The sequence below is a fragment of the Sander lucioperca genome, chromosome 24 (assembly GCF_008315115.2).
Source record: "Sander lucioperca isolate FBNREF2018 chromosome 24, SLUC_FBN_1.2, whole genome shotgun sequence".
NCBI classification, from domain to species: Eukaryota; Metazoa; Chordata; class Actinopteri; order Perciformes; family Percidae; genus Sander; species Sander lucioperca.
In genome coordinates, this window is record NC_050196.1 from 4,733,797 (window position 1) to 4,748,723 (window position 14,927).

At 39.1% G+C, this 14,927-nt stretch overlaps 2 protein-coding genes and 1 non-coding gene across 8 annotated transcripts in view; all 3 read left to right on the forward strand.

Moving 5' to 3' along the window:
* The window catches only part of LOC116058584 (gastrula zinc finger protein XlCGF8.2DB-like), a 57,273-nt gene extending 51,018 nt beyond the window's left edge, over positions 1-6,255 (forward strand). Inside the window, exons 3-4 of one of the 5 annotated variants that reach the window (XM_035998344.1) lie at positions 4,603-5,396; positions 5,481-6,255. In XM_035998344.1, coding sequence (XP_035854237.1) covers positions 4,603-5,396; positions 5,481-5,756 — 1,070 coding nt within the window. In that variant the 3' untranslated portion in view covers positions 5,757-6,255. Of the gene's footprint in view, positions 1-4,602 lie in introns of all 5 variants that reach the window. The other 4 variants (XM_031311476.2, XM_035998343.1, XM_031311475.2 and 1 more) reach the window with 4 other exon arrangements.
* Positions 1-14,927, forward strand: part of LOC116058583 (zinc finger protein OZF-like) — a 228,922-nt gene that overhangs the window by 204,208 nt on the left and 9,787 nt on the right. The window lies entirely within an intron of this gene.
* trnat-agu lies at positions 8,185-8,258 on the forward strand. Its single transcript has one exon. It is a non-coding gene; the product is annotated as a tRNA-Thr (tRNA).

Sequence of the window (14,927 nt, forward strand, 5' to 3'; positions counted from 1 at the left end):
GTTAATTATGTTTACCAAAAAATGGAGTTACACAAACCTTTGAAGTGCTCCACTGACTCGATGAACCACCTGAAACATGATGATATCCTCCACCAAGAGATCTTTGTCTTCTATGCGTTTCAAAGTCCTTAGACACCCAGCATTGGCCAGATAATCTGTAATAAATCATTGTATAGTGAACAACACAAGATTAGATATATTAAACAAACTGTTCTTTCCTGGAGGCCAGGCCTGGATGTGATGATGAAATTAGGTGATGCATGCATTTATATGAATGACATCTATTATTTAACTACTTCAATCACAGTAGTATATTGAGCACTGATCAAGCCTGGTGCAAACATTCATATGAAAGTCAGAAACTAATCACACAAACTAAAGTGCAGATTGCAGAAATATAAAAACAAATATGTGGCTTTACCACACTTAGTAGTATTTAGATTTTTATTCACTGTAATAAACATATGTAAACATGTGGATTGCACTTTTTAATATTAATAATAATAATACATTTTATTTATATAGCACTTTTCATGGTACTCAAAGACACACAGACTAAACATCGTCACCCAGTCAGATGATTGCAACTCAGCTAGCCAGCCGATGCTAGAGCTTTCTCATTTAACGCTATCTTTGCTGTAAACAGCCTACTCTGATGTCTCCTTACCCAAAGATAGGCGAAATCCAATGAATACAGAACTACACTGTAATAAGCTGCGCATTGAATAGCAAATTACAATGTGTTTGAAATTGAATAACAGGAGCGCAGCAATGTGTACTATAACTACTAATATGCTTCCATAATTGCTGCTGCTAGCTGCTAGCTTTTTCTCCTAGTCAAAGTCAAATGTATTTCTACAGTAAAATATCATATACTGTGGTTAATCAAAGGGCTTGACAGATACTGTGTCGTCTCTCTCATGTAACAGCAGATTTAATTCTGAAACCTGATTTCTGAAATTATTTCACACAGCTTGCTCAAACTTGCTTGATCATATTAACTAGCACTAGTGGAGATATTGCAGAGTTTTTAATGGAAAATGGCTAGCCCCTGTTGTATGTGGGTAGCAACTAGCTAGCGGCGCTAAAGTCACGACCATGCTAACATGAATTTGGGGGGACACTGCAGATAGGATGACGTTAATAAAAAAGGGTCTTTGGTTATTTTTTTAATCAACTTACCTCTTCCTGGATTTCAACGACAATCTACCGAAATGCTGTCTCGTCTGGTAACGGGGTCCTCCGTGTTCCATTGAGCTAGCTAGAAGTAGTAGCGCTAGCGCTGGAGCCAGGTCTGACTGGATTTGCAGTTCCACCCCTGAATAATCTCTGCATCTCCGAATCAGAGCTCTGTTGGACTTGATTTAATTGTTGAGACATCGTTGACAATAGCTCACCATTTCCTAAAATATTATTTAGAAGACCCACAGCTTCAGTTAGCCTCTCTCTGTCCATTACAGCGCCACTTCAGCCAAACTATTATGACAGTGCAGGATTTTGACCGTCAAATACCGCTTCTTCTTTGTCAACCAATCAGGAGCTGACTAATCAAACTCCCTTCTGTTTCAATCAAACTCTCACACACACTACTATTCTGTCTCACACACACACACACACACACACTACTATTCTCTCTCACATACACTACTATACTCTCTCACATACACGACTATTCTCTCTCACATACACTACTATACTCTCTCACATACACTACTATACTCACACACACACTACTATACTCTCACATACACGACTATACCCTCTCATACATACATGTAAAAGGATTATAATAGTGTGTGTGTATGAGTATAGTGCTGTATATGCAAGATTATGATAGTGTGTGTAAAACAGAAGTATGAATTACTTCCTATACGGCCTCTCATATAAATCAAGTGACTCGCACAACCCGGTTCAGTTTAGTGAGTGACTCAGAATAACCCGAATCCTTAAAAGGAACCGGGTTTGCCAGGCCTACTGTACATACCCACACCTTGAAATTGGCACATTTCATGTGTTTGACGCAGCTCTCTTATTTAGCTTCATTATTATGTTTTGATTTATTAAAACTGTGAATAAAGACCATTTCCTAGTAGTGATTCTAACACTTCTTCCTCCTTATGTTCAACATCCACTGCTTCAGCCTGGGTTTGCTCAGATCAAAAAAGGTCTTAACATTATAGCATAATTAATGCGCTGTTTACATTTTAGACAACTATTTTTTTTACTGCCTGTGGGCTTAGTTGACAGAACTTGTCTGCATGTGGTGAGCAGTGGTGGCCTAAAGGTTAAAGAAGCGAGTCGGTTCAATCCCCAGACCGGCAGGATAAAATCTGGTTGGGGAAAGTGAAAGAGCAGTGCTTGTCCCTCCCTCATTACCAACTCTGAGGTGCCCTTGAGCAAGGCCCTTAACCCCAACCGCTCCAGTGGAGCTGCTCAGTTGCCAGTGGATCAGACTGTAGTTGTACTGGGCAGTTTCCAGGTATGAATATGTAACTGTGTGTGAATGTGACAGGTCGTCGTTGCAAATGAGGATTTGTTCTCAATCAACTTACCTAGATAAATAAAGGTTAAATAAAAAATAAATAAATATGAACATTGGGAAAGTGTATCACTTGGTTTTTGACAGGCTATAGAACGAGAGTATATAACGCTACAGTTGGCTAAAGGCTTCCCATTGATGCTTTCCCTGACTGGTGTTAGGTTGATAAGGGGTTGAAATGCTTGTGTGTTTACCTCAGACATTTTTCTGCCTTCGCTGTTGTCACTAGCGTTGTAAGTTAGTGAGCAACCAGCAGTAAACATGGCTAACAAGTTACTTTGCTTGTGTTAGCCTGGATTGTTAGCAAGCTACTAACCCAGGGTAACGCTAATTGTAATGCCTCATGTAGATAAACACAAAATACCACAACGGTCTCACTGCAATAAACTACTGGTAATGTCTAAAGTCTAGGCTGAACAGACAGTATGGACATTATCTAAGGTATAACGTTAAACTTACCAAACAAGGAGAACAGAAGTGGCCTTGACTGGCATTGATGACTGGATTTGAGTGAAGTGAAAGCCCGGGACTGTCAGTCAGTAAACAAGGAAGTGACGTCCTAACTGAAGCCCCGCCTTGATGAGACGTCTGATATGTTGCATTGCTAACTGAATAAAGAGACCAAAAAAACATGGCAATATGAAATGCAATTGAATGCGCTTTCATTCAAATTTTTATGCAAAATAATTAAAACTGAATTGAGGATTGCGTTGAAACTTTGCATATTGAATTGTCAATTGCAAAATACATATTCATATTGAATGACAAAATTGCAAATTGAATTGACAATTGCAAAATACATTGCCATATGAATGAAAAGACCAAAAAACCATGGCAATATGAAATGCGAGTGATTGCGCTTTCATTCAAAAGTTAATGCAAAATAATTTAAACTGAATTGAGGATTGCAGATTCTAAATATTATAGTTCTGATACTAAGTCAGTTAAAATCACTTTAATATATGCACATAAAAACATATCACCAACCATTCCTTCAATCGATTAACGATCGCCAATCAGCACACAAAACAAAATGGAACCGCAGGTTGCTCTTAAATGTGGCAGGAAACAATCACCACAAACTCCTGGGCAGTTCAGTGCTTATGTTTAGTTTTTTACCTTCATAGTGTTTAAAACTTTTTGTGGCAGCGGTAAAGGCAAATATGTTTCCTGGTAAGTGAAAAACAGACTGACAAGAATGATCAGCGGTAACCTCCAAAAGATGAATCATTCACAACTTTTGTCGCAGGCATTCATAATAAATGGAAAGACCTGCGTTTTCGCCCGATTGTCTGACAAGCATTTATTTACAAATACTGTGTCACTTATCTATTGGCAACATGCTGCTAATCTCCCCATAAGTGGTGCATCTTGTCTATCAGCTCTTCCAAGCACACCAGCTAGCAGGGCCGCTTCTAGCCATAAAAAGGTCAACCTTCTTCTTAAGGGCAACACTGTTGTTGCCAACTTGGCCTTTGGTTGTGGTGTGACTGATTTACCTCTAGTCTAATCTTTTCAAATGAATTTAAATAAAAAGGTTGATCATATAATAATTTTCAAAACATTCAACACTGTTAGTTATTTCTCTTTCAAAAGACAGCAATACATAACATTAAAATCTACAATGTTCATGTGATTTCATACATTAGCAGTGAAGTAATGAATGCCTAATAATGAAACCGTGATTATTTTTCAGACCATAATCGTACCAACAAAGTCTATAATTGTTGCATCCCTAGAAACAACAGAACTGGACAATCCTCATGCTTCTTTTGAGCTACCAGTGTGACAGCATTTTGCCTTCCCCTGTGAGTTATGTAAACAAACAATTGTTAAAGCTTGTTGGCTCTGACTGGACTTCATGGTGCATTCAGCTGACCCTCTGTAAACTCATATTGCATTCATGTCCCCCTTGTTATTGTAAGTGTCATTGCTGGAAAAAAATCTTTAAATCAAAGATTGAATTGAAAATCCTGACACCCCTATTTATTATGAGAGTGAATAGAGCTACTTATCAAAGTATTGTTAAGATTCACATTAATAGCTGTTAGTTTGTGTTTCAGCTTTACCTTCAGATGTCCAGAAAGTGATTGTTGGTGAAGAACATCAGCAGGAGTGGAGCTCCAGTCTGGACCAGGAGGACACAAAGCCCCCTAACATTAAAGAGGAACAGGAGGAACTCCAGATCAGTCAGGATGAAAAGCAGCTTCAAGGGCTGGAGGAGGCTGATATCACCAAGTTCCCATTCACTCTGGTCCCTGTGAAGAGTGAAGATGATGAAGAGAAACCTGAGTTCTCACAGCTTCATCAAAGACAAACTGAAGAGATAAAAACAGAAGCTGATGGAGAGGACTGTGGAGGACCAGAACCAGCCATGAAATCAGATCCAGATACACATTTACAACCAGATATTGATGACCAGACTGGAGACTCTTCTGAACCGGAGACTGATGACAGTGATGAAGAGACTAGAGAACCTCAGTCAGGTTTAAACTCTCTGAATGATGATAGATTCCCTGTTAGTGATTCAAGATGTACTACTGGTGAGAAAGCGTTTAGCTGCTCTGAGTGTGGGAAAAGATTTGGCACCAATGGAAATCTAAAGACACACATGCGATCTCATACAGGAGAGAAACCATTTACCTGCTCAGTCTGTAAGAAAGCTTTTACATTGATGCAAAGTTTAAAGAGACACATGCGATCTCATACAGGAGAGAAACCATTTAGCTGCTCAGTCTGTAAGAAAGCTTTTATAGAGAGTGCACATTTACAGATACACATGAGAATCCACACAGGAGAGAAACCATTTAGCTGCTCAGTCTGTAAGAAAGCTTTTGTACAGAGTGGAAACTTACAGGTACACATGAGAATCCACACAGGAGAGACACCATTTATCTGCTCAGTCTGTAAGAAAGCTTTTACAGTGAGTGGAAGTTTAAAGAGACACATGAGAATCCACACAGGAGAGAAGCCATTTAGCTGCTCCGTCTGTAAGAAAGCTTTTACGGAGAGTGGAAGTTTAAAGACACACATGAGAATCCACACAGGAGAGAAACCATTTAGCTGCTCAGTCTGTAGGTTGGCTTTTACAGACAGTGGAAATGTACAGAAACACATGAGAATCCACACAGGAGAGAAACCATTTAGCTGCTCAGTCTGTAAGAAAGCTTTTACAGATAGTGGGAATTTACAGAAACACATGAGAATCCACACGTGAGTGTTACACGCTCCCCCCTTGTTTTGCTTCTCCCTGTCTGCTCTATTCAGGTGATCCTGATTTGATCGTTAGTGGGTGGCCCTGTACTTAAGGAAGGCTGGATAAGTCTATCAGACTGTGCACCAATGTGATTATTTTTGGGGGGATTGAAGGGTATGGCACAAAACCAAGATGATAATTTGGAACTAAATTCATGATATTTGGATATTAATAAATAGTAATAATGAAATAAATTTGAAAATTGAAATTTATTTATTTAACATCTGGTGAAAGTTTCATGCCGATAGCCCCATCAGGAATATCTTTACTGAGAAAAATGTTGACGCATTCAATACTTATTTTCCCCGCTGTATCTGTGCATGAAGTTGGCCAAGAGTATTGATATATTGAACAAAATTAGACACATATTGAACCAGAATACACTATATACTCTGGACTACATGCTTATTTTACCATATTTGTAAATGTTGTATGCCGTATTTACATATCTATTTGATTTGTAATAATATGATATCGTAAAGTAGCTTATCCTTTTTTCTTTTCTTTTTTTTTTCTTTGGTAAATTCTGACTGTTTTAATTTTGTGTTTTCTTTTGCAACATTGTTGATTGTTCGAGATAAATAATAAATCAAATCAAATTATTCATTTTTGTCTCATTGCATGCATTGTCTTAGTCCGGCGCCGCTAGCTTAACTTAGCGTAGTGAATGGAATCGTTTGATGCCGGTTAGCATGTCATGAGTAAAAGTGAGTCAACATCAAAAACAACCTAATTACTTCTTGTGGCCTGCGTATTCACGAGTACAAATAGCAATGCAGATTAAGAATAGACGATTTCCTAGGCAGATATTGACTTGGGACTATATTGGGTGGAAGTACAGCCGAAGCACTGCTACTCGGGCACAGGGATATATCACGCAGCAACTCTGTGTGAGTACAGTTCTAATATGGGTCGTTCTATCCCGTAAAATAACCATGCGTTTACAATAATCACTTACTCTGTGGACAGCTGTTTATTGGGTCCATTCGGCATTTTTCCCAGTTGGCTTTATCACACATAAATTTTATTAACGTAAAAAAACGTAACGTGGTTTAATGTAGGCTACCTAAACAACGATCAGCGATCACCAAATTTCTCTCTCATATTGCTCCTAATAACCACTGAAAACTGTCAAAAACTCAAACCCAAAATCCAATTATTATGGACGTTATCTGACATTAGGCGTTTCTGCTTCACATTTTCAGCAGGGCAGCTGAGTGGCTGTGGGTTGACTCTCCACGGTTCTCATGGGCTTTATAAGTCCTAACGTGAAAAAGCTTAACGTGGTTTAATTTTTGACAGTTTTCAGTGGTTATGAGGAGCAACATGAGAGAGAAATTTGGTAATCATTGATCGTTGTTTAGGTACATTAAACCACGTTAAGCTTTTTCCTTACAATAGCCTCAATGAAGCAGAAACGCTTAATGTCAGATAACGTCCATAATAATTGGACTTTGGGTTAGATTTTTTGACAGTTTTCAGTGGTTATGAGGAGCAATATGAGAGAGAAATTTGGTAATCATTGTTTAGGTGGCCTACATTAAACCACGTTAAGCGTTTTAGAATGTCCCCTCATATTTTAGTAATATGTAAAGTAGTAGGCCTACACACAGCAATGTACAAGGCCTACACAGTAGGCTAACACATGGCGAATGTGCAAAATGAATGTGATGTTGCCTATGATTGCTGAAGCAAATTAGATGGCTAAATTCATGCTGTTGGCAAGAGCAGATCATTTGTTCCTGTGTCTGGATGTTGTGTAAACTACGACATTCCGCACACTAATCAATTTTGTGATATCCTAAGTATTACTGACAGGAGTTGGCGTTAAACTTTTAAAACAGAGCATGGCTAATGTGTGCAGGAATTGTTTCTGTGATTTACGAGTCATGCAGTAGATGGCGCTCCAACATAAAGAATAGTGTTACATTCTATGGTAAGCTAAATTTAGATACATATTGTATGTGAGGCCCTAAATAAAAGATTTTTTTGGTTGTTCTCAATAAAGACATGAAAGATCAAAAAAAGTTATTATTTTAGACACATTATATTTGTCAATACCCTTGACTTAGATGAAGATCACATCACATTTTATGATAAATTTATTCAGAAAACCATGAAATTCAAAAAGGTTCACATGCTTTTTCTTGCCACTGTATCCTTCATTTCTTACCTACTAGTAATTCAGAAGAGGTTTTTGAGAATGATGTCACGTTCTAACATCCAGACTCCCTGCTCATTGTTCTTGGGGACTTTAACAGTGCAAACCTCAGCAAAATATCAGTTATAGTGAATGGAAGAAGATACCAGTCAGTCAGTATACTGTATGATACAGTTTATACAAGGTAAAAGAGAAATTAAGACTTAACATTAGAGAAGTGCTCAAGGAGGTGCTGTGGCTTAGTTGGTTAAAGTGCCTGGCTAGTAAACATGAGATCCTGGGTTCAAATCCCAGCAGCACCTTGTTGTTGCAGAGATTTCCTCTGTTTGCATCCCATCAGCATGTGTACCTGCTCTCTATGCTACCCATTATGCTACCCTGGTAGCAAATGAAAAAGGCAAAACATGATTGAAAAGGCAGTTTTCTCTGGCATATTAAATTTACACAGAAACACTACATTAACACAGACTTAAGATGGTACATGAGAGTGTAGGAGGCGCTGTAGTTTAGTGGTTAAAGCACCTTAATTCCTGATTTCCCAGAGCCCAAAAGTTATATGTAACATTAGGATATTAAAGGTGCAATGTGTAATACTTACAGCTAGTGTTTAAAATAGTTACCGCAGTACAAATTCTAAATACTGGAGAGAGTCGTCGTTCACGGAGGTTGCCAGGCTGAGACCGCAGCATTCACAACAATGTTGCTAGACGCTTGTCTCACATAGCCAGACATTACTTCACAGCACAGCGAAGTAGCTAACGTTAGAGGCTGGCTATATTGACAGTCATAAAAGCCCATGCTCACGCGGAGCTCTGTACCCAACTGACAGACCCACTTTTTCGGCTTAGAATTAGGGTAGCCCCCCTCTCTTGGCTTAAAATAACTCACCGTTGTCGGCTACGGCCACTGAACAGGCTACACGTTGTAAACAGCCATGGCCTGCTTGCCTGGTCCTCCAGTAACGTTAGTTGTTAGCAGGGTTAGCATGTCGGCGTTAGCCAGGACCAGCCGGGATCACTTTACTGGCTGTGTCTCAATTGTTTTTGCGAGTAACCAACTCGGGTACATTAGCTATATAATTCAATGTGAGTACACAAACATTGAAATGACATAAAATGCCCGTCCCTTGTAACGTTAGCCGTGATAAATTAGCATAAAGCTAATGCTTGCCTGTTCAGGAGGAAATTAGCCAAGTCAGCGTCCTTTTGGGCTCTAAGCTGTCTTCATCTTTCAAATACATCTCCAATATTTACCCGGGGTTTGTTACATCTCTGGTCATCCAACTGTTAGAAACATTCCGGTTTTTTTAGGTTGGGTTGAATCTATCTCCGTTGATCCTGTTCGTTTGTTTGCTGCTTTCATGGCTCTACTAACGTTACAGCTGTAGCGTTGGATTTACTATTTTACAGGTATATCTAGCAACCCAGCCTGGCTGTCAAACTGGGCAGTTGATAGCAACACACAGGCCAAAACACAAACAGACATTCCGTCATGGAACGGAAATTTCAAAAGGAGAAAATGCTGGCATTAGCATTGTTGTCAGAAAAGATAGTATTTCAATTTAGCATGCTTCCTTAATATCTAACAACGCATTGGGGTCATTTTTGGATTTATTACAGTAAATATATTACATATTGGACCGTTAACATTTTTTAAGATAATTGTTTGGGCTTTTTATGGCCTTTAATCGACAGGATAGCTTGAAGGGGTGGCGATGGCGCAGTGGATATGACACATGCCTTTGGTGTGGGAGACCTGGGTTCGATTCCCACTGCAATACATCAACCAATGTGTTCTTGAGCAAGACACTTAACCCCTAGTTGCTCCAGAGGCGTGCAACCTCTGAAATATATAGCAATTGTAAGTCGCTTTGGATAAAAGCGTCAGCTAAATGACATGTAATGTAAAGACAGGAAAGGGGAGAGAGAGGAGGGACGACATGCAGCAAAGGGCCGCGGGTCGGATTGGAACCCCGGCCGCTGCCAAGGCCTCAGCCTACATGGAGCATGGGGCTCACACTACAGGGTGAGCTAGAGGTCGCCCCCGACCTTTAACAATTTCAGCTTAAAACCATAGTATGATCCATCCAGAAAGTTACGTTATTATACATCTCAACACCGTACACATGGCATGTCTCCTCATGACTTCTGTCTAAGTTAAAGACTTAAACTAAAAGCACTTTTCAATTACATGGTACCTGCTCGACTCACCTCGACTCTACTCGCCTTTTTTGGTTTTCCATTACGAAAAAAAAGTACCTGGTACCTGCTAACAGGTTTAGCCAGCTGTGTTTTTGTTTTTTTTGCCTCCTCCAGCTTTTTTTGAAACAAAATGTGTCTTCTGGCTGTGGCAACAACAACACACCTTCGACATTCTGTGTGTGTGTGTGTGTCACATTAGGTCACGGCAGTTTACTGCAGCGCCACTATATAAGACGACCAGCCACGCTGAGGCGGTACTAAAATCTGCAATGGAAAATGGACACACAGTGCGTCGAGTCGAGTAGAGTCATGGCGAGTCGAGCAGGTACCATGTAATGGATTTACCATTACAATTTACCTCCTATGTCCTTTACTTACTTCCTTAACCCCGATGGTACGTCATGAGGTCAAGGAAAGGTGTGAAGGAGAATTCAAAAGGAAGTAGGTAAAGACAACAGCTGTGCGAGGAGAATCCGACTGCCCTTACACTCGTCTGCGTGATCATGCGGCGGCGGGTGTTATTGACGTATGTATTTAAGTTTAATCGAGAAAATGTACTCAAAGTATTAAAAGTAAAAGTACTCAATGCAGAAAAATCCTCATATTTTAGAAACTGGAAACAATCCAAACTGTTCTGTCAATCAACTACGTGTTTAGTCGTTTAATTATATCAGCTGTATTGTAGGCCTACACGTTGTTGGGTGCTTTCATTTATAATGAAACATTGTATTTTATAAAGTACATGTGTTTTGCGTGCGTAACGTGTAAAGTAAATAGTAACTAAAGCTGTCAGATGAATGTAGTGGAGTAAAAAGAACAATATTTCTTTATGAAATGTAGCGGAGTAGAAGTAGAAAGTTGCATGAAAATAATAGACTCAAGTAAAGTACCTTTTGTAACATTTGTACTTACGTACAGTACTTGAGTAAATGTACTAAGTTACATTCCACCACTGGTATTGACCTTCTTTGAGTCAACTTCTCTGAACTGCATTTCTGTGGAACTGATCTGATACGAAGCTGCTGACGGATTACCAAATATACTGTAGTTATGTCACCACGACAACCACGGCAGGCTGAGATGTTCCTATCACATTAATGCTGTCAGTGTCTTCTTATTATTTCCGGTAGACGTGATAACAGCAGCAGAGTCTGTCAGAGGGGACAGAGTTACAGCTGCAACTAACCATTATATATATTATTGTTGATAAATCTATTCAAGGAATAAATAATTGAGTCTATAAAACACCAGTAAACAGAGAAAAGTGTACAGCACCAAAGTGAGGTCTTTAAATTGCCCATTTTGCCCGTCCCAATAGTCCAAAACCCAAATATATTCAGTAGATGTGAATCTCTAGGCTTTTTGACAGCGTCTTGTTGACATTTAAATATGAAAAAAATGTGAAAGATGTACATCTGATTATTGTGTATAATAAACCTCTAACTTTGAAGTTCAATATTTAAGGATCATAGTTCAAAGAATAAGAATTAAAGGGAAAAATCATCTTTTGGAAATTGATTTGAATGCCTTAATTAAAAAAATGAGGAAAAATCCAACCTTTAAGGACACCAATTTTCTTTGGGGCCCCCTGCTGGAGCTGCTGCCCCTGCGACCTGACCCCGATATGCGGATGACGATGGATGGATGGATGGATTTATCAGATATCCAAGTAATAAGCTGGATAGATACGTCTAGATAAATTCTCCATCTCAGAAAGCAAAATAAATCCAAAGATGGATAAGTCCCTCTGAAGCCATCTATTTAGAATATTCACCTGTACGGTATATCATTTTCTATATTACAGTAGATGTTTCCCTTTTATTCTTATTCTTTGAACTATGATCCTTAAATATTGAACTTCAAAGTTAGAGGTTTGTTATACACAATAATCAGATGTACATCTTTCACATCTTTTCATATTTTAATGTCAACAAGACGCTTTAGAGAACAGAGAGACCTCATTTAGTACTGCCGGAATCTGTGCTGTGCAGTCATTCCAAGTCAAAAAGTACAATTCATTTGAAGTATAAAGTATGATAATACCTTAAAAGTACAGTACATGAGCAAATGTACTAAGTTACATTCAACCACTGATCTAATCTGATCTTATTAAAGGACAGTGGGTAAAATCGACTCTTAAAACACTGTTTTATTCTGAAGAGATTGGAGTGTAGCGGAAGTTGTGTTTGTGTTTCCGGGTCACGGAAGATGCTACGACCTCCGTCCCATTGTTTGTATTTTACCTCGTGATGTGGACGGCGGAGTAAAACGCGCCAGTGTTTGGTGTCCTTCCAGAGAGAAACATCACAAACTGCTGTATGAGGTTTTAAAACTTGAAGCGAAGCTACAAAGAGCAGGTCTGTTTTCTTTCTCTGACCGGAAACGCGTTTACTGCTGTTGTTGCGGGGAGTCCGCGCGCTAAGCTAACGTTAGCCGCAGCTAGCTCCTGCTAACGTGTGTTATTGGATATGTTGTGAGCTTCGTGTTTCTATCAAACGCAGGTCGGGGAGAAGTCGAGGAGAGACACTTCAACATGAACTCTGAGAGGAAACTGTCAGCTGGCCAGCGGAGAGGTGGGAGACGTTTACAATGTTAAATATTCTTATAGGTTTTTTTATTACTTATGTTTAACGTTACCCTGTTCCGTGACATTCATTGTTGTATGAGCTTCCTCTGTTTATAATGCCATGTAACTTGCATTTTTATCTAGTTCGAAAGTCAGTCATAACTGAAAAAAGTACATTAATAAGTAATATCTGCTGTCAATGCCTGAATTGGAGGACAGGAGGTGCTCCACTTTTTGCCACAGCTGATAAATTAACCACACTTCGTCCGTGGCGACGCTCTGCTATGCATAGCAACGTTATTCTTATCAACGGTCTGTTATCAAGAATTAGCAGCCTGCAGAATGCCGTTGAATCGCTGGCAATGTACTGTATTACAGCCTCATACAGGATCTGCCTAGCGCGGTGAAGTTGGCTGGACGTTTGATATTCACTTCATATTCGACTTTAACTTTAACTTCCCCTTCGTTCGAGATCGACCACGCAATTCAGGTCAAAGAAGGTTGACATTATTACAGAGTATCAAGAGAAAACAACTACAATTACTATCGCTAGAGATTTGTATCCGACACAAAGCTTCATAGCACTTCATCATCTGTTCTGTCGCTAGATTCTGTCTAAGGGACCGTCGACAAATTACCGTTTTGGTAGATTGGCAAACAATTTTCTCAGAAACATATTCACCAAAATTCAATAAAAGGGACTTTTCTCATTCTGATTGCTGTAGTAGTTGCCAATGGTAAGCCTCTACTTACTACAGGTCATATTTTCCTCATATGTCACATGATAGTGAAACAGTATGCAATGAAATGTTTAAAATATTCACCAAAAATCAATTAAATTATATTTTTCTCATTCTGATTGCTGTAGTAGCTGCCAATGGTAAGCCTCTACTTACTACAGGTCATATTTTTCTCATATGTCGCATGATAGTGAAACAGTATGCAATTAAAAGTTTAAAATATTCACCAAAAATCAATGGAATAACTTTTTCTCATTCTGATTGCCTTAATACTTCCCAGTCACTCACTGCTACTTACTACAGACCATGGTTTCCTAAAACAACAACTTGGAAGCAGGGCTCAATTTTCTCAGAAAAATATTCACCAAAATTCAATGAAATTTGTTTTTCTCATTCAGATTGCTGTAGTCCTCCCTAAACTCTCACTGCTACTTACTACATGCCATGGTTTCCTGAAACAACAACTTATATAGAATAAGGACTAAATTTTCTCTAAAAAATATTCACCAAAATTCAGTCTATTGTCAAGCTCTTGGATAAAGCAAATAGACCTAAACTTAGGTCAACTATGTAACTGAAAATGCACCTGCACCTGCAGTTTGAGTCAAAACAATAGTTTGAAGTATATGTTTTTGTTGCATTGATTTCAACTTAGCATTTGTAGCAGGGTACCACATAATACAACATGACCTTTCAGTAAGCTCTGCCTTTGCATGATCCACTAGAAGGTGGGGGTTGTTATGGGAAGTGAGGCTCTCCTGTGTGTAGAAAAGTACCATAAGCGGCAGCTGCCGCTGACACAGTGATGCACATGCTTTTCCATGGGTAGTGAAGCTACAGTAGTCCGTGTTTTATGTTCACTGCAAAGACAAACTAAATCACCTGATTAATGCAACGTAATCACGACATCTCCCGGCCATTTTTCACCGCAGAAAGCTGCTACCAGCCAGGCTAAAGCTAATATAGTTAGCCTAAAGAAACAAGGCGTCTGTCCCAACTAACGTTACGGTTCGGATCCGCGACGCTGGAAACGTAACACTAATCCACAACAGCAGTCTGTTTCTGATATAACGTAATTTACACTGATTTAAGTGCTCTTGGATATACAGTTTGTTGCAAGAGTGTGACATGCAGGTTCTGCATGCACAGCAAACCAACAATCATGATCAATTTTAATCAATTTATCAAACAACCAAAGCAGGCCCCGCTAGTCGACCACAACCTGAAATTTAGAGGAAGCAACACGCATGCATTATTAATATCATTCACTTTAGCCTGGATTGATATTATATGAATACAATGGTGTCATGTCAGTCAACCAGTGTATTTCTTCCTAATTTCCCTCTCTAAAATCACTTCAGAAGAGTAATCACAGCGCTTACTTGCTTTGTTTTTTGTAAAGCATTAAAGTTCAACAAAGACTGGTTCACATAAGAAAATTTCCTTTTTTATTTTCTTTGTAGA